General features: G+C 47.8%; 11 protein-coding genes across 11 annotated transcripts; 6 read left to right on the forward strand and 5 right to left on the reverse strand.

The window, feature by feature from the left end:
• Positions 1–884: 884 nt before the first annotated feature.
• On the forward strand, positions 885–1786 carry NCS54_00918100 (Hypothetical protein; the record flags this gene model as incomplete). Its single annotated transcript, XM_053154536.1, has 4 exons — positions 885–1140; positions 1193–1282; positions 1352–1443; positions 1508–1786. 4 exons carry the CDS (start codon positions 885–887, stop codon positions 1784–1786), a joined length of 717 nt encoding a protein of 238 aa, XP_053010511.1.
• A 384-nt stretch (positions 1787–2170) lies between these two features.
• NCS54_00918200 (Oxidored-FMN domain-containing protein) lies at positions 2171–3259 on the reverse strand (the record flags this gene model as incomplete). Its single annotated transcript, XM_053154537.1, has 1 exon — positions 2171–3259. The coding sequence occupies one exon, from the start codon at positions 3257–3259 to the stop codon at positions 2171–2173; it is 1089 nt and encodes a 362-aa protein (XP_053010512.1).
• An 810-nt stretch (positions 3260–4069) lies between these two features.
• On the forward strand, positions 4070–6556 carry NCS54_00918300 (Zn(2)-C6 fungal-type domain-containing protein; the record flags this gene model as incomplete). Its single annotated transcript, XM_053154538.1, has 6 exons — positions 4070–4577; positions 4633–5124; positions 5171–5363; positions 5427–5585; positions 5644–6098; positions 6156–6556. The coding sequence occupies 6 exons, from the start codon at positions 4070–4072 to the stop codon at positions 6554–6556; spliced, it is 2208 nt and encodes a 735-aa protein (XP_053010513.1).
• A 63-nt stretch (positions 6557–6619) lies between these two features.
• Positions 6620–7590, reverse strand: NCS54_00918400 (Hypothetical protein; the record flags this gene model as incomplete). The annotated part of the gene is made up of 5 exons (XM_053154539.1): positions 6620–6681; positions 6732–6860; positions 6927–7071; positions 7128–7511; positions 7567–7590. The coding sequence occupies 5 exons, from the start codon at positions 7588–7590 to the stop codon at positions 6620–6622; spliced, it is 744 nt and encodes a 247-aa protein (XP_053010514.1).
• A 1003-nt stretch (positions 7591–8593) lies between these two features.
• Positions 8594–10591, forward strand: NCS54_00918500 (Zn(2)-C6 fungal-type domain-containing protein; the record flags this gene model as incomplete). Its single annotated transcript, XM_053154540.1, has 1 exon — positions 8594–10591. One exon carries the CDS (start codon positions 8594–8596, stop codon positions 10589–10591), a length of 1998 nt encoding a protein of 665 aa, XP_053010515.1.
• A 569-nt stretch (positions 10592–11160) lies between these two features.
• Positions 11161–12544, forward strand: NCS54_00918600 (FAD-binding-3 domain-containing protein; the record flags this gene model as incomplete). The annotated part of the gene is made up of 2 exons (XM_053154541.1): positions 11161–11295; positions 11354–12544. 2 exons carry the CDS (start codon positions 11161–11163, stop codon positions 12542–12544), a joined length of 1326 nt encoding a protein of 441 aa, XP_053010516.1.
• Positions 12545–12932: 388 nt separating this feature from the next.
• NCS54_00918700 (NAD(P)-bd-dom domain-containing protein) lies at positions 12933–14171 on the reverse strand (the record flags this gene model as incomplete). Its single annotated transcript, XM_053154542.1, has 4 exons — positions 12933–13098; positions 13151–13313; positions 13372–14051; positions 14110–14171. The coding sequence occupies 4 exons, from the start codon at positions 14169–14171 to the stop codon at positions 12933–12935; spliced, it is 1071 nt and encodes a 356-aa protein (XP_053010517.1).
• A 600-nt stretch (positions 14172–14771) lies between these two features.
• Positions 14772–16463, reverse strand: NCS54_00918800 (PepX-C domain-containing protein; the record flags this gene model as incomplete). Its single annotated transcript, XM_053154543.1, has 1 exon — positions 14772–16463. One exon carries the CDS (start codon positions 16461–16463, stop codon positions 14772–14774), a length of 1692 nt encoding a protein of 563 aa, XP_053010518.1.
• A 580-nt stretch (positions 16464–17043) lies between these two features.
• Positions 17044–18433, forward strand: NCS54_00918900 (Hypothetical protein; the record flags this gene model as incomplete). Its single annotated transcript, XM_053154544.1, has 2 exons — positions 17044–17500; positions 17559–18433. The coding sequence occupies 2 exons, from the start codon at positions 17044–17046 to the stop codon at positions 18431–18433; spliced, it is 1332 nt and encodes a 443-aa protein (XP_053010519.1).
• Positions 18434–18817: 384 nt separating this feature from the next.
• NCS54_00919000 (Hypothetical protein) lies at positions 18818–19374 on the reverse strand (the record flags this gene model as incomplete). The annotated part of the gene is made up of 2 exons (XM_053154545.1): positions 18818–18862; positions 18913–19374. 2 exons carry the CDS (start codon positions 19372–19374, stop codon positions 18818–18820), a joined length of 507 nt encoding a protein of 168 aa, XP_053010520.1.
• Positions 19375–19989: 615 nt separating this feature from the next.
• Positions 19990–21756, forward strand: NCS54_00919100 (FAD-binding-3 domain-containing protein; the record flags this gene model as incomplete). Its single annotated transcript, XM_053154546.1, has 1 exon — positions 19990–21756. One exon carries the CDS (start codon positions 19990–19992, stop codon positions 21754–21756), a length of 1767 nt encoding a protein of 588 aa, XP_053010521.1.
• Positions 21757–24994: the final 3238 nt, after the last annotated feature.

Raw genomic sequence — 24994 nt, forward strand, 5'->3', positions numbered from 1 at the left:
TTTGCGGGTCGATCAAAACTTGTTGGTAGTCTTTTCAGATTGATGATGAATAGTTTTCGGGCTCAAGGTTGCTCATGATGTGATATCAATGTTATCCCTGAAAGTAATCTTGAAGAGCCTTTCCACAATCCTCTCCCCACTCCTCGTCTCGAGTCGCGCGTCGGACAGCGAGGTCGATCCGTTTGAAGAAAATTCACCCGAGGCATCCCGAACTCGTACCTTTACAGCGAGCCGAGCATGTATCGGGTCAAGGATAGGGCCATGAAAAATTGGCTATTCAGATCAACCCGGGGAGATATGGTAACTCCCCGGTGTAAAGCCGCCAGCTTGAAGCCCCATTCAGTGGGGGGGGCGTTCCGTGGTGATTACACTAGCCGCAGTCTTGGCATTTCCCGATCGCCGAAGGCCAATAGGAGGGTAGTTGGGACATGCCACGGAATGATGTCGAGCCGCTCCCATTCTGACAACATTGAAGGCTGGCAGTCTCCCCCGACAGCGGTGAAGCTTTCCAGTTGAGAGGTTGAGCCCAACCACATCATTACCTGAGTCATTTTTCCAAGTCAAGTTGAGGTTTGGCTTCGTAATGGATAGGTTGTGTTGCCTCTATGATGGTCAAAGTTGTATAGCAAGGAGCCAAGGAAGCGGAGGGTAGCCGGGGAGATAAGCCGAGCCTGTTGTTTTCGTCATAGATCCCTAACAAGATTTCATACTCTGGTCTAGACAATCACCCACATGAAGGTCGTTAAATATGGACTACGAATAAGGCCAACAAGAGGCTCAAACCCAGATTTTGCCAACATCATCATCATCGCTGCTGTCGACCGCGCGCTCATTTACCCCACAATCTCAAACGGTCAAGCAGCTCGTAGACACTCAACCGAACCATGGAGACTGTTTTGGTTGTCGGGGCCACCGGCAACATTGGCGTATCTGCCGTCAAAGCTGCTCTCAACACTGGGCGAAACGTCATCGCCGTTGTAAGAAATCAGGCTAGCACCAGCAAACTCCTTAAGCATGTTGGAACATCCAAGGGTATCACAGTTGCAGAAGCCGACGTTACATCGCCCGATGGTATTAAAAGCGTTGTGCAACGTGTGCGAGAAGGCCAGTTGCCATCCTTCCAACATGTTTACTCGTCAGGTACGTATATGTTTGAAGACAAGGGCATGAGGCGATGCTGACCGCGGGACAGTTGGAACTTTCGACCTTTCGCCTCGCATTACGGATGTTGGCACTGAGGCGCTCCGAAGGGTCATGAATGTTAATCTTGAGGCCAACTTTTGTAAGTCTATCCGCGATCCATTGCATCAGCATCTATCGCTCATCGCCGAATTCCCCTAACTTGTCCAAGTCGCATACAGAGCTACAATCCCATATCTACTTGAGCAGAAGTATGGAAAGAGCACCTGGACCCTTATGACCGGTGCCGCAGGTGACAGTGGTGTAAGTTGTTGACGTGCTTGGACTCCCCGAGGGATGCAGCTTTAACTAACCATATCATTTTCAGTGGGCTGGCGTAACCGCCATCAGTCAGGGAGCGCTCTTCTCCCTTGCCAATGTCGCTTGTCGAGAATTGGCCGAGACCAACATTCGTTTCAACGAGGTCTGGCTCGCATTCCGAGTTGAGCATGATGAAGCGGCGGCAAAGCATGGAAGCATTGGATCATCTGCCTTTGCTCCGCATTACGAACAGATTCTTGCTCGGCCAGAGATATCCGCCAGCAGGGTTCGCCTTGCGAAGCCAGCCGACATTAGCAATTTCACATGGTCGAAGAAGTTGGTTTGAGCGGCAGACCGTATTCCCATAGTGAACAGCCAGAGTAGCTGTTTGAACATGGAATGTATCGTTGACTGTTGCTCTTGCGACGGCTTGTTAAAGGTGACCAAGTAGCATGTAACACAAGGCCAATGAATGGGGTCTCTACGTAGGGGGGCCTTGCAGGCGAAAGATAAGCCCACACATAACTAACGAGGGTAACACATAATTTTGAGACAAGCCGTGCGCAATAGCTGTCAATGGATTACAAAGAAATGAGACAAAAGCCAAAGTAGCGAAACGATCAAGTACAGAAAGAATATCTCTAGTCTATAAATATGAATGTCTAAAGAAGGGGAACCTCTACCTTCACGACTCAATATACAACCCATACCCTAATCTCCCAGCGCCGCTTCATTCATCCTTAGCTTCCTGGGCGAAGGGATAATCTATGTAGCCCTCATCGCTTTGTGCATACATGGTCTTTGGATCGAATGGCGCAAACTCAATGCCGTTCTTTGCTTTAAAGACCAGGTCGGGGTTGGAAATGTACGGACGACCAAATGCCACCACAACATCATGGTCCGCGTAATCGGCATCCACCGCTTTCTTGGCGGAAGCGGCATCGTAATTCCCGGCAACGAGAACAGGGCTCGCGTCGCCATAGGTGTCCAAGATGAACTTGATCTCCTCGTCGTTGGTTTGTCGGGCGTCGGACTCGCACGCGTGGAGGTAGGCCAGCTTGAAATCAGCCAGCCTGCGTACAAGGTCTGAGAATTGCGGAACAGGGTCGTCCATGCGCATACCTTGGTACTTGCTCCAGGGGCTCAGCCGGATCGCAGTGCGCTCGCTGCCAACTGCTTCGGCCACGGCGCGAGTGACCTCTACCGCGAAGCGAGATCTGTTTTCGATGCTTCCACCCCAGGCATCGGTTCGTTTATTCGAGACGTCTTGAATGAACTGGTCGACTAGGTATCCGTTGGCGCCATGGATCTCGACTCCATCGAAACCAGCACTGATGGCGTTCTTAGCTGCGGCCGCAAAGTCAGAAATTGCGTCCCAAATGCCATCTTCGGTCAGCGGGGTTGGGTAGTGCATATCATCGCTAAAGGCACTCTTCATGGGCACATCGCTGCTGGAAACAAGCTGGTGTCCTCCCTTCTCCAGGAACTGAGGGTTTGCGGCGCGACCCAGTGCCCAGAGCTGTAGAAAGATGTATGACCCTTTGGCGTGCACAGCGTTGGTGACCTCCCTCCAGGCGTCGATCTGAGACTGATTGTAGATGCCTGGGACATTGGCATAACCGCCATGCCGGGGGCTGATAACGGTGGCTTCCGTCACGACGAGAGAGCCGGGGGCCGAGGCACGCTGCTTGTAGTACTCCTTTACGGAGGGCAGGGGAACGTGAGAATCGCTTGCTCGGAGGCGGGTCATTGGAGCCATGGCGATGCGATGGGAGAGGGACATGGCCCCGACCTTGAGGGGGGTGAAGAGTTTCGTCATGTTGCAAGGGAGTGTTGATTTAAGGCTTGCAGTGAAAGTGTTGGAGACTGGAATTGTCTCTTGACGCTGAATCCAACCTCAAACCATGATCAAGGTCCATCTATATACAGCCCCGGTTGGTGAGCTTGTTTACCCGTCCATTCCAGGATGGTGGCGTGGTAGGGTCCCTAAAAATCTCCGATGCCAGATGGCCATAGCAAGTCACAAAAAGACCGATAACTGTATTTGTCATGTCGGTCTCCCGTGATGGTCCAAGCGAGAACCGAGATAGAACGCCATGGCCATTAGTTGGAGAAGCGCCTCGAGAGTATTCGTGGTGGTGGAGTCGCTTACAAAACTCCTCAACTCATATGGCGGATCTGTTTAGATTGCCATGTGGGCTTTCCTCAGTCAATGCTATTTGGTTGGTTCTCTGACTCGGTCAATTAATGAGAGGAATCTTGCCGTGCATGGTTCCTTGGACATTCGGAGAATGCCAAGACCGCCGATGGCTTGACGCTACCGGGGACATAAGATATCTCCGCACACACCAATTGTGATGATGTAATCAGGTGTACTGGCAATTCTAGGGTAGTAGCACCAGCCACTGTCACGGGATCGGAGTCGCGCCAGGAGTCAAACGCGAACAGCCATGACTGCTGGACGCCTTAATGTGGTCCAACTGGCTCCGTACCGTCCTTACGTGCCTACAGCAGTCATTGCCGGCTTGGTTTCATCAGGAGCTCTTCCCATCTGTGATGACTAATCCTCCTCCGTCCGGCATCGCGACCCCACCTCACATTGACTCGACCTCATCCATCACCGCCAAAGATGGACGATCCTGAACCAACCAATGCGGGCCAGGAGCCCAGGATTACCAGAAAGAGAAAACGGACCGCTCATGCTTGCGAGCCTTGCAGGCAGCGCAAGTCTCGCTGCGATGGATCGCGTCCAGTCTGTGACCTATGCAACGAGCATGGCGTTGAATGTTACTATCGAGACTCGGTAGTAATGCCTGCGCCCAAGGTGGACCATCACGCTGTAGCACAGCTTGACACTAGACTCAGAGATATGGAACGTCTGCTCCATAGACTGGTTCCAGCTTCTTCTCGGGAACCAATTCCCTCTCCCTCGTCCTTGGCTCAGAACGATGCCCCGGAAGAAGGAACTCACCCAAGTTCTGTCGACATGCAGGGCCGTGATGCCATCTCCCAGGACGAGACTCATGTGGAGCTAGCGTCGGGTCTCGACAAGTCGGCGTGGCCTACTGACCCTGGCGATAGCGTCGATGGCATGGCATCAATCACTTTCCGGGGCGAGGCTTGCTCGGGAGTCTTTGGTACGAGAAATGAAGTTGTATCCATCCGTTGCCAATGCTGATAACTTATGTCAAGGTCCCACATCCAACCCTGCCTTCCTTCAAAAGATCATTATCGCACAGCGCAGCATCTTTGGGCAAGGACAGAACCGTACGCCAAGCCTGAATACCTTTCAAGCTGCCGCCACACTCGATATTTCGCGGCCGGCTTCTCCACCGCTCGCATCCACGGACGTACAAAGTCCTCCTGTAGTAAACCCTCACGTTCTCCCTTCTCAATACGATGTCTTGCAAATGGTGGATACCTTTTTTGATAACACGGGGAAATTCTTTCCGTACCTCTACAAGCCTTACATCCTTCGCAGCTTCGCCAACATGCGCAGAACTAGCTTCCAGAACGTTGAGCGATCTCAGCTTTGCATCTTGAATCTGCTAATGGCCTTCGCTACGACTCACTGCCCTTCAGACTTGCCGGCGTCAGCCAGGGCAGAGAGGGGCGATGTTTTCCTGCAGCGAGCACTGCTACTGATCCCGGATATTAAGCCGGCAGCAGGCAATCTTGAGCCGAGTACGTATCTTTAACCAACTGTGGGTTGTGCTGACGGTGCACACAGTACAGGCGCTGTTGATGGCAACTCAATACATTCAGGGTACGCAGAGATCATCCCAGACGTGGGATATACTTGGCAGGCTCATACATGCGGCCTTTCAAGTAGGCCTGTACCAACCAGCCAGCCAAGCTCACTATACGCCTCTCGAGGCCGAACTTCGAAAACGAGCCTGGTGGATGTGCTTTATCATGGATAGGTAACGTAACGCCTTGACTTTGCCAGTGATTGGGAAGGTCAATGATGACTAACTCAATGGCAGAATGTGCAGCATGACCTACGGTCGTCCAGAACTCATGCCCAATGCATACATGGTGATGGACTTGCCAACTGATGTTGAGCTTGAGACACTTGCCGGCAACCTTCCGGATAACTTGATTTCTTCTGCCGCGTCAACACCAAGTCTCTTGGTCTACACATCGTAAGAGCTATGATATTAAGAAAATTGTGAAACGATGGACTAACGTGTGTGTTGACAGTCGGCTGTATCTCATCCTCGGCAAGGTTATAGAGTCTGTCTATGACAACAACATATCTTGCCCAGCCCAAACAACAAGCCTGCATCAGATGCTGACCAAGGTTCTGGAGGTAGACCAGGACCTGATCAACTGGCGTCAGCAACTCCCCCCCGGGCTCTCCCAGGTCACTGCATCAGAGCTCAGTCAGTTGCAAGCCGTGGGAGAAACACAGACATACCGATTCCGCACCATCCTCACCGTGAGGTATCTGAATGTGCGGACTCTTCTACACAGAGCCGTCTTGTCGCGGCTTTTGGAGTCGCCGTCACGTCAGGTCCATCAAGATCTTATATTCAACATGAGTGTTAGTAGCATGGAGACTTGTGTCGATGCAGCTTTGGAGTCGATCGGTATCATTTCCCACGCTACTCACCAGCAGTATTTGCTACCGATTTGGTGGTACTCGGTTTATTTCAGTAGGTTGTCCTGTCCTAGAAACGGTCCATGTCAAAATTTATCCTGATATCTCATAGCTTTCACTGCTGCCTTGGCCATCTACGGCAGCATCCTCGTCATGAACAGAGGTGATATTCAAACTCATCGATTCGCCCCCGCAGATCTTGTACAAACCTTGCAGACAGCACTCCAAGTCCTGGAGCAGCTTGGTGGCGAGACGCACCAGGCATTGCGGTGCAAGAAGATTGTACATCGTTTACTTCAAGTTTCTCTCGCCCTATACACCCCAGTCCCAAACGCCCAAGAGCGACAGGGTGGAGTATGTCAAAATGATCAGGTCCAGTTGATTCACCTGGAAGAAAATCTGGAACAACTTAACGGGGGATTCATGAGGGGGCTCGATTCAGACATGATGCTGGATCTGAGCAACTTTGCAGATGGTTTGGGGTCCTTGATACCGGACATGTTTCCCCTGTAACAAAGTGTGGTTCTCTTTCCATCAAAAGGACTGATGCTTGCTTCAACGCTCTGCAACATCCCTTTACGCAACCCAGCCACCGTCCACACTATACACGGAACCGGTAACGAAGCTAGCTTCGTCGCCTATTGACAAGTCAGAATCGCTGGAAGACAATGGGCTCAGCGATGCATACTTAGCAGGAATTCAATCACGTACGCAACCTCTGACGGATCGGCCTTTCGGTCTAGGGCTTGATGAGCTGTCGTTAGACTTGCACCAATGGACTTTTCCATATCCTTCACCATGGGCGTATCGATTGTGCCTGTTTCCTACCCATTAGCACTACTGCGTAACATTCAATTCATCTTTGGTCATCTGCTGGACTCACCAGGAGCAACACAGTTCACTCTTACGTTCTTGGACCCCATTTCCTTGGCTGCCGTCTTGCTCAAGCCGATGACCGCGTGCTTGCTTGCACAATAAGCTCCCATGCCAACTAGACCTTGAAGACCACCGGCGCTCGTGACGTTGACCTAAGGAGCTTTTTGTCAGATGGACACCAACAAGAAATCGACATGTGCAGGCTTACCAGTGACCCCCCAGCGTCCATCGCGGACAAAGCAGCCCTAGTGCAGTTGAAAGCCCCTGTAGCATTGACTCCCATAACCTGATCCCAGATGTCATCCGTCTCATCAGCGATATATCTATGCGGGCCGCAGAAACCCGCAACATTCACGCACCCGTCGAGCCCACCAAACCGCTTGACCGTTTCCTGGATCCAGGCATTGACGGCGCTGCTGGACCTGACGTCGACGGCAACAATGATGTGTCGTTCATTGTCTCCCCCGAGTGAAGAACGGGCCGCTTCTAACCGTGGTAAGCTCAAGTCGGCAAGAGAGAGCAAAGCTCCGTGACGTGCAAGCAGCTTTGCTGTGGCCAAGCCGATGCCGCTCGCTGCACCGGTTATTGCGACCTACCGCCGATGATCAGCCAGGTGTGAAATCACAGTACCGTGTGGGATTATTTACCCTTTTTCCAGTAAGGCTAGCCATTGTGTTATAGCTTGAGATAAAGAATGTGAGCAACTGTTGATCCGCAAGCTGGAATTATATTTAGAGTCGCATGCATTTGGTGTTTTATACTCGGAACAACAGTAGCTCATCCGGAATGGTTCCCCAGTCATATCGAGTTATCCGGGGATGCCGGAACGGAAGTCTAACATGATTTGCTCTGTTTGACTGGCTGGAATGACGGGAACATCTGTCCTTAAGGCCCAAAGGGGGCAGAAAAGACACGATGCTCCAAGAGCGATATGAATCAGTCATAAATATACTCTGCTATAACTGTGTACGTCGCGAGTGCTGGATCAAGCCGCGAATGGTACTGCAATCCCGCATACCAGTGCCATTGATGAACCGGGTAGCCATATCTGTAAAGTTCGAACTTAGTTCATGCAAGGCTGCCATCGTCACCATCATCGTGCAGCTTGGAGATACTGTCCTTGGCCGGACCTCGCGGGGACTCGGGGGGAGATAACGGGGGCCGCGGCCTTGACGTACTGAGCCCCGACGAGGAAAATGCTCTCCCGTGACTCCAGCTTTCTGACCAACAAACAATGATACCCCAGATTCTGCACTCCAGATACTCATCAAGATGGACCCGCAAATGCCAGCAGTGATGGAAGATTCCATCAGGGGTGTGAGCCCCCGCGGCACGTCGACCGAGAAGGAGACCAGCATTGAACGGCCCAAGAAGCGCCAAAAAGTCAGCGCAGCTTGCGATCGGTGTAGAAGCAAGAAGACTAAATGTGACGGAGTTCGACCAGGTACAATCATCCCCCCAAAAGTGTTGAACGATTAACTGACTGATGCTTCTCGGGACGCTTTAGTGTGTAGCCCTTGTCGAAGGCGACAACAGACCTCAACCACCTGCACCTGGGGTTCTCGAAAGGTCCGAGGAAGTAGCACATCACGGGAATATCTGTTGAGACTAGAGCAGAGGCTACAAGAGCTTGAAAATGAACGACGGACATTGCAGACATCAGCCCGGGATGACATGTCTCCAAACGTCTCGGAGGAACGGGTCGACGACGACGACGACGATGACGAGCAGAATAACGCTATGCTGGGGTTGATAAAAGAGAAGGAAGGCCGGAGACTATCGACACATGGCAACTCGAGTGTCAGCAGTTTCATGAGCCACATCAGAAACGTGCTCGATCACCACCTGGCTTCTCGTGCTACCAGTGCTGAACCCGGCCGGACGATCAGCATGGCTCAACCTCAACTAGCCACGAGCTCAAGTGACCAGCTTGCTCATGTGGACGCGGTTCTGCCTCCCCGCCGGAGAGCTGACCATCTTTTTGACGTCTACTGGAGATGCATTGATCCGTTATATCCATTCCTGGATCGGGATCAGATGGATTTAATGTATCAACGCTTGTGGGCCGGGGAGAATCTTGGCGAAGACACAAAGATGTTCATCTGCCTCCTCAACGTGGTATTCAGTCTGAGCTGCAACCTGAACCCCCGGATGGAGCCGGAGGAAAGGGGCACAAATGCGGCCGTCTTCTACCGACGCAGTCAAGAACTCCTGGATTTCTCCGACCTCCAGAATCGCTCGGTCCTGACCGTACAGTGCTTTCTCCTATCTGGACAGTATCTGCAAAGTACAAACAAGTCACAGCAATGTTGGATGTCGATTGGTCTGGCCATCCGAGTAGCCCAGAGCATCGGCCTGGATTTGGTAGCGACAAGCACTGAGGCACCCACTACAACTATCAGAGAGACTATGCGCAAGGTCTGGCACGGCTGTATCCTCATGGATAGAACTCTTTCCATGACATTCGGCCGGCCACTGATGATCACCCCTAAGGCGGCGACAGCAGTTCCCATGCCGCTGGTACATAATTCTGAGGGTCTTTGCAGCTGCCACTCTAGTGCATCCAGCTGTGATGCCACACATGACCGCGATCTGCACTTCTTCACCGAAGCCCTCGAGCTATATGAACTCATGGGTGAGGCGCTGATCACAGTATACGACGCCTCGGCTGTTGACGAGCCAGTCAAAATTGACGAGTATTCCATGTACTTTGGCAGCAAGGCGGCCAAGATCGTTGGCCAGGTTTGTGAAGTCGACGACAAGCTCCAGCATTGGCAAAGGCGTCTCCCTATTCATCTTCGCAACGACCCAGATGCTCCCAAGTCGATCATCCACAAGCGCCAGAGCCATATTCTGTTTCTTCGTTTCCACCACACTCGCATTCTACTTTTGCGTCCCATTCTGTCACGGTTCTGCGCTAGACAGGGCTACGAGCCCGCAGGCTTCTCAGAGACGTTGCCCTGGAAGATTGCTCTTCACTCATCTGTAAGCTGTGTGAGGGCAGCCTTGGAAACTGTCGAGTTCTACGAGTCCAGCATTGGAAACCGCAGCATCCAAGACTGTGAGGACTTGCTGCCTGCCTGGTGGTATAGCACTTTTTACATCTACAGCGCCGCTACAATTCTCGTGGCCGCACAGTTGCACCATGCACTGACGGCGGAAGTTGGAACAAACAGGATTGTTGATGGATGCCGAATCAGCATCAAACTGCTCACATCGTTCCAGAGGTTCGGGGATCATGCGATGAGATGCGCCACCGCCATCGGCTTACTTCTCGAGCACGTCCAAAGAAAACAAAGAGGGCGAACACAACAAAAGAAGCAGCGGCAACGAGACGAGTTAGATCAAGTCAGGTTACAAGCAGATAAGGGCGGACTCGACGAGAAATGCGAGCATCTGGTGAACCAAGGAGTATCACAGACCAACCCCGCAAAGGGGCCTGTACATGGTTTTGGAACCAGTGTAGATTATTTAGGGAATGCCGCTGCTTCTATAAACCCTGGGAACGATGGATCTTTGGACTATGATTTGGCAATACATGGTAACGAGCTAGATGGTTTGACAATGCTTGATGGGCTCATGGCGATCGATTTTGAGGGCTTCAACTGCAAACTGGATTTTGACGATCTTTCTTGGCTTAATAGCATACCCGCACAACTGTACGAGAGCTAGTTGTAACAATCACAGCCGGCCTACATTATTGTCGATGCCAAAAGAAAAAAAAAACCCCTTAACCTAACCACCATGCGAAAATACGAAGAAGCTGCATTGAACAAGAAATGCTCGCCGATTGGGATAATAATTGCACTCATTTCAAGACCTAGTCTAGTAGTATCTCAAGCCATGGTTGAGGAGACGATCCAGCGGCACGATGAGGTTAACTCGTGTATCGACATGCCCCTCAATTTCGGTGGGTTTATGTATATCGGCACCATCATTCCTTGGTCCGTGACGTGGGTTGCAACTACAGTCGTCCAAGAATTGGGTCATGTCTTTAACTGGAACGGAAGAGAAGGTTCAAGTTCTCGGAAGCAAATGGTTCCGATGCTTCGGATACTGCTTCTCATCAGGTGCCTCAGGCTGTACCGGCGTCGGCTGTGTTCCAGCCCTGGAGAGGGTGTACGGTTTGCCTTGGATGGATGCGTACCTCAAGCATTGCTCAGGCAGAGATATATTGCAGGTCATGGCCATGCAGACAACCCCAACAGACCAGATTAGATATCACTATCATCATCTACAACATGTGTGACAGTCACAAGCTGAAGTTGCGAATTATCATCAATGGCGCTGGGCTGGGAGGTCTTGGGGCCGCCATCGGGCTTGCACGCAAGGGACACCATGTCACGGTCCTTGAGGCTGCATCCGCTCTATCAGAGGTACGTCTAATACTCATCTCTGGTCAGGGTCCCTGGTTAAATGAAACTGGATTTTTAGGTTGGCGCCGGCATTCAGATCCCGCCAAATAGCTCTCGAGTCCTGGAGATATACGGCCTTGCTTCCAAATTCCTCGAAAAGGTCGTGTGGCCTCGGGGGTTTGCATTCCGCAGATATGCCACTGGAGACATCTTGGGGACCACGCCATTGCATCCTCAACTCTCAGAGACCTACGGGTTCCCATATTGGTTGATTCATCGGGCAGACTTTCAGTCCATCCTGTTTTATGCCGCCAAGGAAACTGGCGTCGACGTCAGACTCGCGTCTCCCGTACAGTCCGTTGACGTTGACCTACCAAGTATAACACTTCTCAGCGGCGAGACTCTGACGGCGGACCTCGTCGTAGGGGCAGATGGAATTCGATCCAAGACACGGGCTGCGCTTCTAGGCGATAGGGATGTGCAGCCTAACGACGCTGCAAACTGTTCTTACCGTGCCACTGTACCTGCTGGAGCCATGAATGCGGATCCCCAAGTCTCACATCTCATGACGGATGTCAACGCTAATTGTTGGATTGGGCCCGATCACCACATAATGGCCTACCCAATCCGCCAAGGGGCCATGTACAATATGGTTCTCTCACACCCAGGGGGTATCGCTGCAGCCGGGAAATGGAACGAACCCGGGAACCTGCAAGAGATGCAGGAGCATTACAAGGACTTTGACCCTGTTATTCGAAGAGTCGTCAGCAAGGTGACCAGCTGTCTGAACTGGAAGATCGCCGACCTCCCTGAGCTGCCAACCTGGACGAATGGCAAGGTTGTCCTCCTGGGAGATGCAGCCCACGCAATGGTCCCCTTCCTGGCGCAGGGAGCTGCCCAAGCCATTGAGGATGGTGCCTGCCTCGCAGAATGCCTCGACCGTGTCAAGAGTCTCTCGGATCTGCCAGTATACCTTGAAGCCTACGAAAAGATCCGTAAGCCTCGCGCAGAACGCGTTCAGAAGGGAACCAGGGATAGCAGCTTGATCTGGCACATGCATGACGGCCCAGAGCAGGAGGCTCGGGATAAGGCATTCTCCTACATGGAATTGGGTACTAGGGACGAACAGTTTGAGGAGGAACTCGAAAAGGCGAACCCAAATAGTCTGAGTGGGAAGAAGTTTCAGCAATGGCTGTTTGGTTATGACGTCTTTTCAGCGACCAATGCTATACTGGATCAGTTGAGTCCTAACGGTCGGATCAGGATTTAGATTTGGGATAGAATAACTTGACTGGTTCGTTGTTGGAGAGAATCCTGCATTTTCAAGACCATTGAATCATCCTTACATGGCGATGTTGATGTCAAGATTATGCACTCGAGGGATGGATAGGACACTGTATCAGCTATCCGAGTCGAAAAAAAGCTATGTGGAGAAAGTAGGCCGATTGATAGGCTTGGGGCTTGTACAATATGGTGGCCAGAAGGAGAATGAAACAGTCAAGTTCCAAGACGAGGTCATAACATCGTCGGGATAAAGGATGCATATTCTAGAACCTATTATACGTCTTTTTACGGAAATAGCCCAATGGGGATATACAATGATTGTGATTTTTCTTATTTAAAGCCGAAAATGTCTCAACCGGACTGAGCTCGCAAGCTTAGACCCTCTCTGTCACAGGATTGCTATAAACAACAGGGAGCTGATCTAATGGGACACGCCGCATAAACTCTTCAATCGTCAAAGCCTTCACCTCGGGGTACTTCAAGTTCTGAAGGTACGGTCCCACGTAGGTCTGCTCGTTTATCATGTAGTACTGGTAGAACCTATTTGCGAGGTCAGCTATGTAGTCAGGCATGATAGTCGGTTTCAACCTACATGGCCATGTATTCGTTTGGTTGGCTCGACGGCTGATTTCGGACACCCCACATCTTGTCATAGAGTTGCTTTGCAGAGCCCTTTATCACGACATTAGCCTTGATGCCATAGACCCTCTCATATGCCAGGGCAATGTCGTCCATGGACTTGGTGTCTCCCACAACTAAAGACTGGTTAATACTCAACACCTAGAGGATTTAAACATGAGAGCATTTACTCACAGCGCTGGATGCCAACTGCCTCCTTGTCAAGAACGACCTGTGCCGTGAACTCGGCCGCGTTTCCATAAGACGTGGTTTCGAACAGAACGCCTGGTTCGCCCCAATGCGAGAAGGTGTGTGTGCCAGAGTCGTAGATGCCAAAATAGGGGCTGACAAGAGTCTCAAGAAAAGCGCCAATGAGAACATGAACTCCTTTCACGAACTCCTTGGTGCCCAAGTAGGCCTTGACATGTTTCATCGGATCTTTGGTGAAGAGCTGCCCAAACTCGAGCTTGGTATAATCCAGACACCAGTCGCTTGCCAGGTAGCGTGGGATTTTTTCATCCTCGCATGCGTCAATGAGAACCTTCTGGCCTTCGATCATCAAATCGTTGTCTCCCAAGTAGCAGCAGACAACAATGTCGCAGCCCCTGACAAAGTTGGCGACTTGGTCTCGATCGTACGCACCGCCTTCCACAATCTCAACTTGAGAAGAAGAAGAAGAGAGGTTTTGGGCTAGCTTGGCTTTGTTTCGACAAAAACCACGGACCGAGACTTGTTGGTTGGTGTCGAGAAGTTTGCAAGTTAGCAGCTGACCAAACTGGCCAGTGATACCTGCAACTCCAACAAGGATGGTCATATTGGGTAAAAGAAAAGCACCCAGAGTAGTTGTAATTTCGGAAGGATATTCGGAATTGTTACTGAGAAGTGAGGACCTTGGGCCCCTTGGTCCTGAGAGGCAGACATTTTATCGTGTACCACCGGGGGTGTTCCGGCTTCGACATTCGCATACCTCCCGCAATGCCGAGCCTAGTCTGCATGATAGGCAAGTTCCAGTCTTCCCCGCATGGATAATTAATTCCACGGCTAACGTGGCTTATCGGGGGTAGTTAGGAAGCTAAAACTGGTCCTTGCCCCTCAACAGGGGAACCATATTTGTCGGCCCGGCAATTTCACTGTCCTTGATTGCAAGTTACTGTAATAATCTGGCGTGATCTGCTCCATTGGCGTGGCTGCAACTGCCCCAGCCAGTCTGCAAATGTGGCCAAACAGACTCAGCTATAGTTGCATCATCCAAGGCTCCATCGCGTTTAGCCTGTTGATATACATAGAAGTATCATAAGTGAATGACATGACCACGGCAGTATCACTGAAAACCATCACGTCTTTCTAAGCATGTTCTGTGCCAATATGCCTAATGGCCACCCCATGGAAACTTTACTGAGGTGAGTCAATGGCCGCCTTATTATCAATCATTCACATCCCATCTTGTATCTTCGAGTAGAACCAGTCATTCATTCTCTCTCTACTGTCAAATGTTGGAGTTGATACTCAAGTGATCCTGAATTGAGCCCTGCAAGTTCTTACTTCTAGTGTAGCTAGTCTTACGCACAAGGCCCAGATGAGAAACATGTCTTGGCCTAGTCAATAACGGGAAGAACCAGATACGACTCGTAAAAAGGGCCCGTGTAGATGTAATGTTTTCCCTGGTTAACAGTCCGCTCATGGAACTGCACCACATCAGGCGTAGAGTGTCGGAAACAGTCGTTACCCTGAATCTTAACCCGCAACGTCTCGCCAGTGCGGAACAGAGTAGACGTCGGGAGGATCTCAATGTCGACTGGGATAACTTCATCCGGTCGGAGAAGCAGACGGCGCGTATGGGGGTGCCAGGGCCTATCCGTGGTGCTGCGATTGATGACGAGTTCTCTGTGGCTCACACGAAGCCAGCCGAGGCCAAGAGGTCCATCGTCAACCATGGAGAAAGCCACAAATGGGGCCACCTTGCCGTCGGATACAATCTTGTCCAGTTGCACAAACAAGTCCATGTCATCTCCCTTCTCAGTCGAAACCCAGAGCCTCAGTCGCATGCCTCCAGTCAGCTCCGTGTCCTTGGTGAACTTGTGCGTAAAGTGTACACAGTTGTCCTGCACCGTGGACTCGTAAGCGATAATTGACGTCTTCTGGGGCCCACCTGGCCCAAGTTGCATCGACTCCGAGTCAAGATAGTACTTGGTGTAGTTGGTTCGAGCCAGAGGCCACTCGTTCTCGCCTCGGAAGGTTCCCTGCCATGCCCGGTCCCGGACTTCCATTCTCACCCTAGGAAAGCTGTCGATCTCGCTCTGCTCTCCCTTCAGATACTTCTTGAAGAAGGCTTCTTGACGGGAAACGCTTTCCTCCTCGAAAAAGTAACGCCACTTTTTACGCCCGTGGATCTCAAGCCACTTGTCCTTGGAGCTGACCCCTGTCCAGCCGTTGAGGCATCCGCGGGTGTGCATGCCGTGGTCACCCCAGTCAATGACGGCATATACAGGGGCTGTGATGTTGGCAAGAGTCTCGAACTTGTCCTTAGAACGGTGGTAGTCGTCGTAGAGTGGATGTTCTTCGTGATTCTTGATCCAGTCCTCAACCAGGTTGGGACCACAACGACAGGACCACATGGTAAAGTGCATAAACTTGGTCTCGGGGATTCCTCCGTGGTGACTGTAGTCACGATAGAGGTCCGTGAAGCCTTCCCATGGCATAAAGCACGCAAGGTGTGGGGGTTTGGTGGCGGCGATGCCCCATTGAATGATGGCAAGGTACGAGACACCCACCATGCCAACCTTGCCATTGGACCAAGGCTGTGTGCCCAGCCATTCGATCAGATCATGACCGTCCTGGCTTTCCTGCTTGCTAAAGACTTCGAGGTTGCCCTCGGACCCCCAAGATCCACGGCTGTCACCATTGACGACGATGTAGCCCTTTTTGGTCCAAGTGATGGGGTCGACTCCCTCCCAGACTGCATACTTGGAGACCCAGCCATCGGGAACTCCAGCACCAGGAAAGATGGCAAAGGTCTTGGGCCCATGCTTGCCGTAGGGGCTCATGGTGAGGATGACGGGAAGCTCGCCCTTTGCACCTTCAGGTCGGAAGATATCGGCATATATCTTGACGCCATCGCGCATGGGGACAGGGGCATCCCAGGTGATTTCCATGCCATCCGCAATCTCGGTCTGATTCGTTCGAAGGCCAGGATGTTTGCCTTCCTTCGGATCAAGGCCCTTTCTCCAATAGAAGGGCTGAACGCCCAACGAGTTGAGATTGTTGATGTCTTTGATAGCTTCAGACATGATGAAGGTGAACAATTTGCTTTCTGTTTTGACTTTAAAGAATCTTTGAGATGAAATGTTTGATTAATAGAAGCTTGGGACTCACTCTACATTTATTATACTTGACTACGGCCAGCAGTTCTCCTTCGGATCGGTACTCTTCGGCCGACACTTTGGCTGCAAGAGTTGAGTCTCCTCTCTGAAACCCCATGACACTTAGATCGGAAGCAAACCTTCGGACGGCTGACTATACTACGGCCCGAGTATCGTGAGCCTATCGGATCATCAATACACGTATTGGCATCTCTAACATGCCTGCAAAAGTTCTAAAATGCTCGGCATGATATCTACCCCCTATCTCCCCGCCGCGCCGTGAGTGGAGACTACCCCGCCATCGATGACCGGATCACAGCCGGATCTGATATCCGACCCCATGGGGAAAACAAGATGTGACACTATTAGGGTTGTGGGATGTTGTCGTAATGACCATTTATAGAGATAAAAAGATACTCGGGACAAGTCAGGCAGCCAACATCCCCAATATCTAGTACAAGTCTATCAACTTGTTCAACATCCCCATCTCATTGACAAATCTACAACCATGGCTGGTGCATCAACAGTTGAAATCTCTCAGGATAACGTGGGAGTATTCCACGTCCCCCTTGTCCCTGATGAAACAATCAAGACTGCCAACGAGCTGCTTCAAGTAAACCATGAACAACACCACGTCTTTTTCAACGACCGAGGATTTCACAACCATATCACCCATTACATCTTGACGCAAGCTGCCTTAGGAGCTACGCCTACGCAGATGCATCGAGCCTACACTCAGGAGAAGTCACTTCAGCGTCCGCAGCATCCTCTAGACGAGAAAGTGGTCAACAGGCTTGGAGATGAGGATTATTTCCTCACTTGTTTGTCTCGTCCCGAGAATTACCACAACTTCTTGCGATTCTTTGAGCGTCAAATTTCTCAGCATGGTATTGGCCCTGTTGTTCATGAATATCTCTTCTCGCGCTCTCGGATCGCTGAAGAGCTGCTCTCGCGAATGTTTGCAAGCACGTACTCTTCATTGTTCATGGATTAAATGACTTCAACTAATCTTGAATACTGTAGGCTTCTTACATCCCGTGATTCACTTCGGCTTCGGGCTCGAGTTTAATCAGCCAGCCATCATTGCAGAAGGCCTTGCCCAAAGTGCCGTCCACCAGCCTGAAGTTGGAAAGTTCTTCAAAGGCATCCAAACCGCAGATGAATATTTGAAGAACAAGCCAAGTCGACCCATGATTAATCTCATCCGAGAGATAGAACAAAACGACGCAATCCGCTCGGCTGCCTGTTGGGGAGATGGGAGCTGGATCGACGACAATCCACTTGCCAATGCTCCAGAGGAGCTGTGGAAGATCGCCGCACAATGGCGAGTCTCTCCACAGGAACTGAAGCTCAAGACGGCTGAGATGGTCAACGTTTGTACCTTTTACACGGCCGCTGCTCAACGGCCAGAGAAGCAGCACAAGCTCGACTTCTTCCTCATCCACAACGTTAACTGTTCCATCTTCTTTTCGGCACTCGTTGAGAAAGACTGGATGTCTCTTGAGGACAAAGCTCGACTGCTGGAATGGAAAGGCCGCTTTGACATTGTCGCCTACGCCGCCAGAGGCAGCCCCCGGTTACACATCAACGAGGTTGTAAACTATCGACCCAAGAAACCAGAGATGGGCTGGGAGCAGCTATTTAAGCGTGTAAATGCTTTTCTAGACGACTCCCATGTAACCAAGCTTATCCGGGCCCTGGCCAACGGCGAAAGGGTGTCCCGGGAATATGAAGAGAGAGCGGACTTTCCAATGAAACAGAGCATGTTTCTCAAGACAGCACATATCGCACTAGATTCAACCGAGGAGGCATTGTATCCGGACAGATGGGTCAAGGGTGCTGGGTTTGAGCAGCAATGGGCCAAGTTTAGGGACAGAGCTTGTAGCAGTACTGCCTGATATTCCGTCGCTAGGTGATCTAGCATGGGAAAATCGGTTTCTTTGAACCGACTTTGTTGAATGTGATTCGAACCGGGCTTCTGCCACTATTAATTGATTTTCTTGCCGTTTCTTTCACACAGCAGAACGATATTGCGATACACGTCAATAAAAGTAGGCTCGGTACCTAGCCCATTTTCAGTGTTAAGAGATATACATGAGGTGATACTACGGTAATGGAAAGCCCTACTGATATGACAACATGTCCAGAATCCAGGATAGTCACATTCCTAGTCCCAAAACCCGAGCCTGGGGGATCACTATTTGGCAATTGTATCTTCTGCACGGGAATAAAAACCTCAATCTCATTTCAACTATTTCTATCTCCGCAGACATGGCAATACCCTAGAGCGCACTCTTGGCCAACGTGTTGGTCAACACCTGGGGGTCCTTGGTCTCATTAGCACAAGGTCGTCTGGATCGAGATGCTTGGGACTCACCAAGTATAGCGTCAGTCGCTCAATGACAAGTCGCCCGTTGACTTCTTTCAGATGAAAGTGGGCAGCACTCTTGTCCTGAATGACAGATCCGTCGGGGCAAGTCATTTCGTAGTTTGTCAGAATGATCAGCTCTCGTCCAGCTGGATCGTATGTGTAAGCCTTTAAGGGCTGGTGCTTCAGTCCTGGAAAGGACTTCCAAAAGTTGGTGATGTGTTTCTCGGTCGCTGTGTACTTAGTCACTTGGCCACTGCGTAGTACAGCACCCGTGCAAAACGTACCAGCATGACCCTTGAATACATGGCCAAACGCCCGAAACTCCCCATCCGGAGCAAATGTCTCGCTCCAAGCTTTGCCCTCCTCTGGCGTAGTCCCATCGAGAAGTTGATAAAAGTAATCAAAGAACTCTCGCTCCGAGGCCGTGATGTGGCTCGGCCAAGCAATAGCGGACTGGCTTCGGGACATGCTGTAAGGAGTTGCAGGTCAAGTAAGAAGATTAGAGAATACATGAAAAGATTAATAGTCGGGCGGTAAAGACAGAGAATGGGCCGCTCGCCACTCAAAGATATATACCCGCAGTGTACAACGTGACTTGGCACATGGCCAAGACTCCCCAGGTTCACGCTGGATCTGGAGCCGAGATTGTGGAACTAACGTAACCCCACGGGGCCCCGGATTTTCTCTAGACTCTCGGATCAGGACCTTCATTAGCTTCCGGGGACTTAACGGCAGTGAAAGGGAGTGGGATGCTTGTCCATGTTATGGGCCCCACAAGATCCGGAGAGCTCTTCCACTTGTGAAAGAGCCCATGAACCCGGCTGCGAGATTAAAACATCGGAAGAATACGGAATGAATCAAGTCCTGGACCTGTGCAGAACGTAGTATCTGTTTCAGGCTGGTGGATGCGTAGGGCCAGGCAGTTGTCCTATCTCCCCCCGCTCGGCCTTGTCCGCGCCCCGAGGTGCTTGTGAAGTACTTCATCGTAGTATATTAGTTGGAGCGAACTTATCGAATCTGGCATCATGTCAATCAGTAAACATATTCATAGCACCCGCCAGGTTATCAGTCATCATTCACCAAATGGCCAATCCGTCATCAATCCCTGTTGCAATCATTGGCGGCGGCCCTGTAGGGCTCACTGCCTCCATGCTTCTATCCCTTAGAGGCATTCAGCACGTGCTCTTTGAACGACATCCCGGAACGTCAATTCATCCCAAGGCCTGCGGCATCAACCAGCGCACCAATGAAGTCTTTCGCATTTTGGGTATCGAGCAAGATGTCTACGCTGCTTGTGCCCCCACAGAAATCAGCGGACGCTTGGCATGGTACACCAACCTTGGCCCAGACGGGAGGGAGATCTTCTCTCGCGAGGCTTGGGGTCAAGGGCAATATGCAGAAGAGTATGCATCGCACAGCCCCAGCCAATTCCGTATGCTCCCTCAGATCCGTCTTGAGCCGATTCTCAAGCGCCGCGCCATCAAGCTCAATCCAGACGGCATCAGACACAGGACTGAGGTAACATCCTTGAAGGAAAGAGACGATGGCACTGTGGTTCTCAACATCCATGACATTGAAAAGGACGAACAAGATGAGGTAGTGGCCCGCTTCGTCATCTGCGCAGATGGAGGTCGTAGCTTCACAGAGAAACTCGATGTCGAGTGGACTGGTCAGAAGGACATCTTCAACATGGTGACAGCTCACTTCCGAGCGCCCCTACGATCACGTCACCCGGATCCGAGAAACTTCATCACATGGTTCACAGACCCAAAAAGCGAAGGAAGTGTCAAGTCGGGCGCAATTTACCAGCTTGGGCCATGGCCAACCCCTGACAACGGGTCAGAGGAATGGGTTTTCCTGTGCAATCTGTCAAGCAGCGATCCAACCTCTTTCACTGAAAAGACTATGGAAGAAAGGATTCGCAATGCCCTCAAAATCTCCGACATTCACATTGACATTATCACTCTCAGCCACTGGAATGTCAACGCCATCAACGCCTCCAAGTACCGGGTTGGCCGTGTTTTCTTGGTGGGTGACGCCGCACACAGGATCCCTCCATGGGGCGCTCTCGGGATAAACACTGGTATCCAAGACGTCCAGAATCTAGTTTGGAAGCTTGAGCTAGCACTCGGCGATGAGAAGAAGTATGACAGCCTGCTCGACAGCTACGACACAGAGCGTCGACCCATCGGCGAGCGAGTGGGTCTCACCAGTCTCAAGAACCTTCATATGCACCGCGAAGTCATGGACACGGCGCTGGGAATCAGTGACTCCAAGTCACTGGCGGAAAATGAGGCTGCTCTGGCGATTTTGTTCGACCTGACGCACCCAGAGAATGCAAGCAAGCGGCAAGCAGTCAAGAACGCCGCCAAGGTCCTGGACACGGAATTCAAGGCATCGGGCTCAGAGGTAGGGTGGTTCTATCCTTCAGCTGACATCAACAACGAGGGTGGCAAACGTCACGGCGGACAGCTCTTGAAGGATGGGACATATGATCAAACAGTCTATCATCCGTCCACCATTCCGGGGCACCATCTGCCACACTGCTGGGTAGAAAAGCAAGGGAAGAGGGTGGCGATCCGCGATCTCGTGCCCTTAAGTAAGATGCTGCTCCTTGCACAGACCCCCGGATGGGATGTGTTTGAGAATAGCCTCGTACAGGTGGAGATGATAGGATCAGCTGGCTGGAAGGACGTCTTTGGTAACTGGCAGAGACAGTGTGGTCTTGACAAGCACGGAGCTGTCCTGGTTCGGCCTGATGGTATCGTCGCATGGCGTGGGGCGAAAATGAGTGACTTGCTAGAAGTGTGGCCGGCGTTGCTGGATAGGGTGTTGTATGCAGGTCACTGATGGCCTCTTTGTGGATGATAATGATTCTCATCTCTTATGCTCGATGAGTGCCTAAAGGACTCGATATTAGAAATTCCAACTGGTATTTGCAAAAAGAAACAATGCCATCTAACGTGTGACCCGGGAAGTCCGTGCTATCACGGCCATGACATACGCCAGGCGGGGAAGTCCAGCAAAACTACCTAACTAAGTAATGGGACCAAAGGGACTAAACTTCGCTCTCATCGGTCTAAGGACCAAGTATTAGAAACATTAGTCCTACCCTAGACCAAACCTTAGCAATATTAGTCCTAAGAATAACTTAAAGTATATAAAATACGCCTATTAGTACTTTTATATATAGTAGCTATTTTAGCTATTAATATAACTTAGTTATACTTAATACTCTTAAGCATATTACTAAATATAATACCCCTAATTATTTAAGCATAGCGTAATTAATCTATCTACTAATATAAACCTAGTATAACTAGTTTATCCCTTAGGAATATATATAATTATTATATATTAATAACTCTTATTTAAAGAATTACTCACATTACCTTAAATAATATTAAACGCAATAGCTACTTAGGCAACTCCCGCAAATAACTATCAGTAGGTTTTACCTACTAACTATCTACCTATACCTATCTAGGCTACCTTAACCAATAAGGAAATAAAAAATAATAACGACAATAATAAAGATATTAAATAACTCTATGCATAAATTACTACTATAAGCACTAAAATAAATAGACTCTATAACCTTATTAAAAGAATAAGTAAGATATAATAAGTATAGAATACCTAATATATAAATAATATCTAGGAAGTTAATAATATAGCGACTACTATTATAAGAGGTAAAAATATAAGAGAAATCTTAAAGCTAGACCCCCTAGAGAAGTTTAATAGAACTACTTATAAGCTACTTATATTCCTTATATAGCTATATACCTTTATAACCTACTATCTAATATAATTTAACCTAGCATCTAATAAGGTCTAATACGCCATAGGGCAACTTACTAAGTATATTATAGCCTAGTTTAAACCTATTATAAAAAAATACCTTATTACCCTATTTATTAAACTTTTACCTAAGACTATTAATCTCTACTCTAGCTTTAAGACTTTTAAGACTATGCTTTAGTAAGTATTTAAAATAATTAATAAAAAGGTATAAGCTAAAAGAGAAATTAAGGTATTTAGATAAACCTACTTAGCCTTAGAATATAAAATAAAGTATCTCTAACTTGCCTTAAAGCTTAATTAAGACTAAGAACCCCTAATATTATTTTTCTTTAATAGACTTAAGAAAGAGGTTTAAGTAAAACTCTATAAGGAAAATTAATCTAATAACCTTATTAATTATATTAATAAAGCGATTAAGATTAATAATTAGTAATTCTTATAAAAGAAACTATAAAACCCTAAGTTTAATAGTAATAAGGCTAATAACCTATGGTTTAATATTAATTAAAGTAAGAAAAAAAGTAATAATACCTCTTATAGCACTAAAGCTAGCCCTATAGTACTTAGAGCTATATAAAAGAGCAAATAGGATTATTATAGCTTAGAATACTATTATTATAAAATAAACTATATTAAGAAGGTTTATTATAAGAAATAATAAGATATTAAGGAAAGATACTACTAATTAAACTAATAATAATCCCTCCTAGAAGGTAAGAAACATATAAACGCAATATAATAAGTCTAATAGAAGGATAAAAAGCCTTAAATTATAATTTAAATAACTAAACTTATCGCAATATTATAAAGTAAATATAATATATTAGTAAGAAAAGATAAAAATAAAAATAGATAAAAACTAGATATTAGAGTAGCCTATAATTAGGTAAGATAAATAAGGGAATAACTAAAATAAACCTAAGATATATAATAATAATTACTCTTAGAACTAATAAAATAAAAAAACCTTATATTAGATATAATAAATAGTAAAAGGGTTATTATTATAGTAACTAAGAAACTTAAATAAAAAGAAAAAATAATACTAATAGGGTAAAAGTAATAAGTACCCCTAATAATAAATAAATAAACTAACTTCTAGGAAGCTACTATAAAAGGCTTCCCTTATAAGAAGTAAATTATAAGATATAAAAGAAAGGAATAAGTTCTAATACCTACTATAGTCTACTAAAAGGACTATAGATAAGATAATCCTATATAATATAATTATACCCTATGCCCCTAATACTAAGTTAAGGCATTATAAGAATATAATAAAATCTATAAATAATAAAAAATAAACTAATATAGTAGGCTACTATATAGCGATTAGACCGCTAAAGTAAGTAATAGCAATATAAATTAAACTAAGTTTAAATAAGATACCTAGAGACTATAAAAGGAATTATATAAAAAATACTCTTAATAATAAAAGCGCTAAAAAAGTAATAAAAAATTATAAATAAAAAAAAATTACTTATAGCTATATAATAAAAATAATAACTAATACTAAAATAGCCTATAGGAAAAGTATATCTAGATAGTATAAGAATATATAGATATTATATATAAGTAAGAAATCTATATTAGGGCCTACTATAAGGAATTAGTTAAAAACCCATAATACTAAGAAATACCTTTTAATCTATAAGATAATATATAAATATACCTAATATATAAGGAATACCTTAGTATCTTATAGATATCCTATTAATACTACTAGTATAAAAAATATTAAGAAAAGAAATAAAAGTAAGACTATTTTCTTATTACCCTACTAGCATAGCCTAATAATAAACCCTATATATAATATAAAATAAAGGGATACTAGGTATTTTATTAATATAATACTATTAATATTATATATACTAGGTATAAGAAAGAACTATATAGAGCTATCTAGAAGTATAAATAGACTATTTATAAAGTCAAAGACTAATAGAAATAAGTTAGCTAGGAGGAATAAAAAAAACTAAAAAACTAATAACTAATAACCTAATTAAAAGATAAAAAAGACCTAGGATAGGAATAAAAACGCTAATACTAGGACTAACTATATAGCTAGGATAATATATATAACTATAAAGCATGCAATAATAATAACTATAAGCATAACTATAGTAGCTATATATTATTAAAAAACTAGGAAACTTACCTATAAAAGGGCTATAGGTAGAAAAATAACTAATAATACTATAAAAGGCCCTATATATTATAAAAAGAGGTATTAACCTAAGATATTTTAAAATACTAATATAAGTTAAGGGAGAATAATTACGCG

This window comes from Fusarium falciforme, chromosome 7 (assembly GCF_026873545.1).
Source record: "Fusarium falciforme chromosome 7, complete sequence".
In the NCBI taxonomy this organism is placed as follows: Eukaryota; Fungi; Ascomycota; class Sordariomycetes; order Hypocreales; family Nectriaceae; genus Fusarium; species Fusarium falciforme.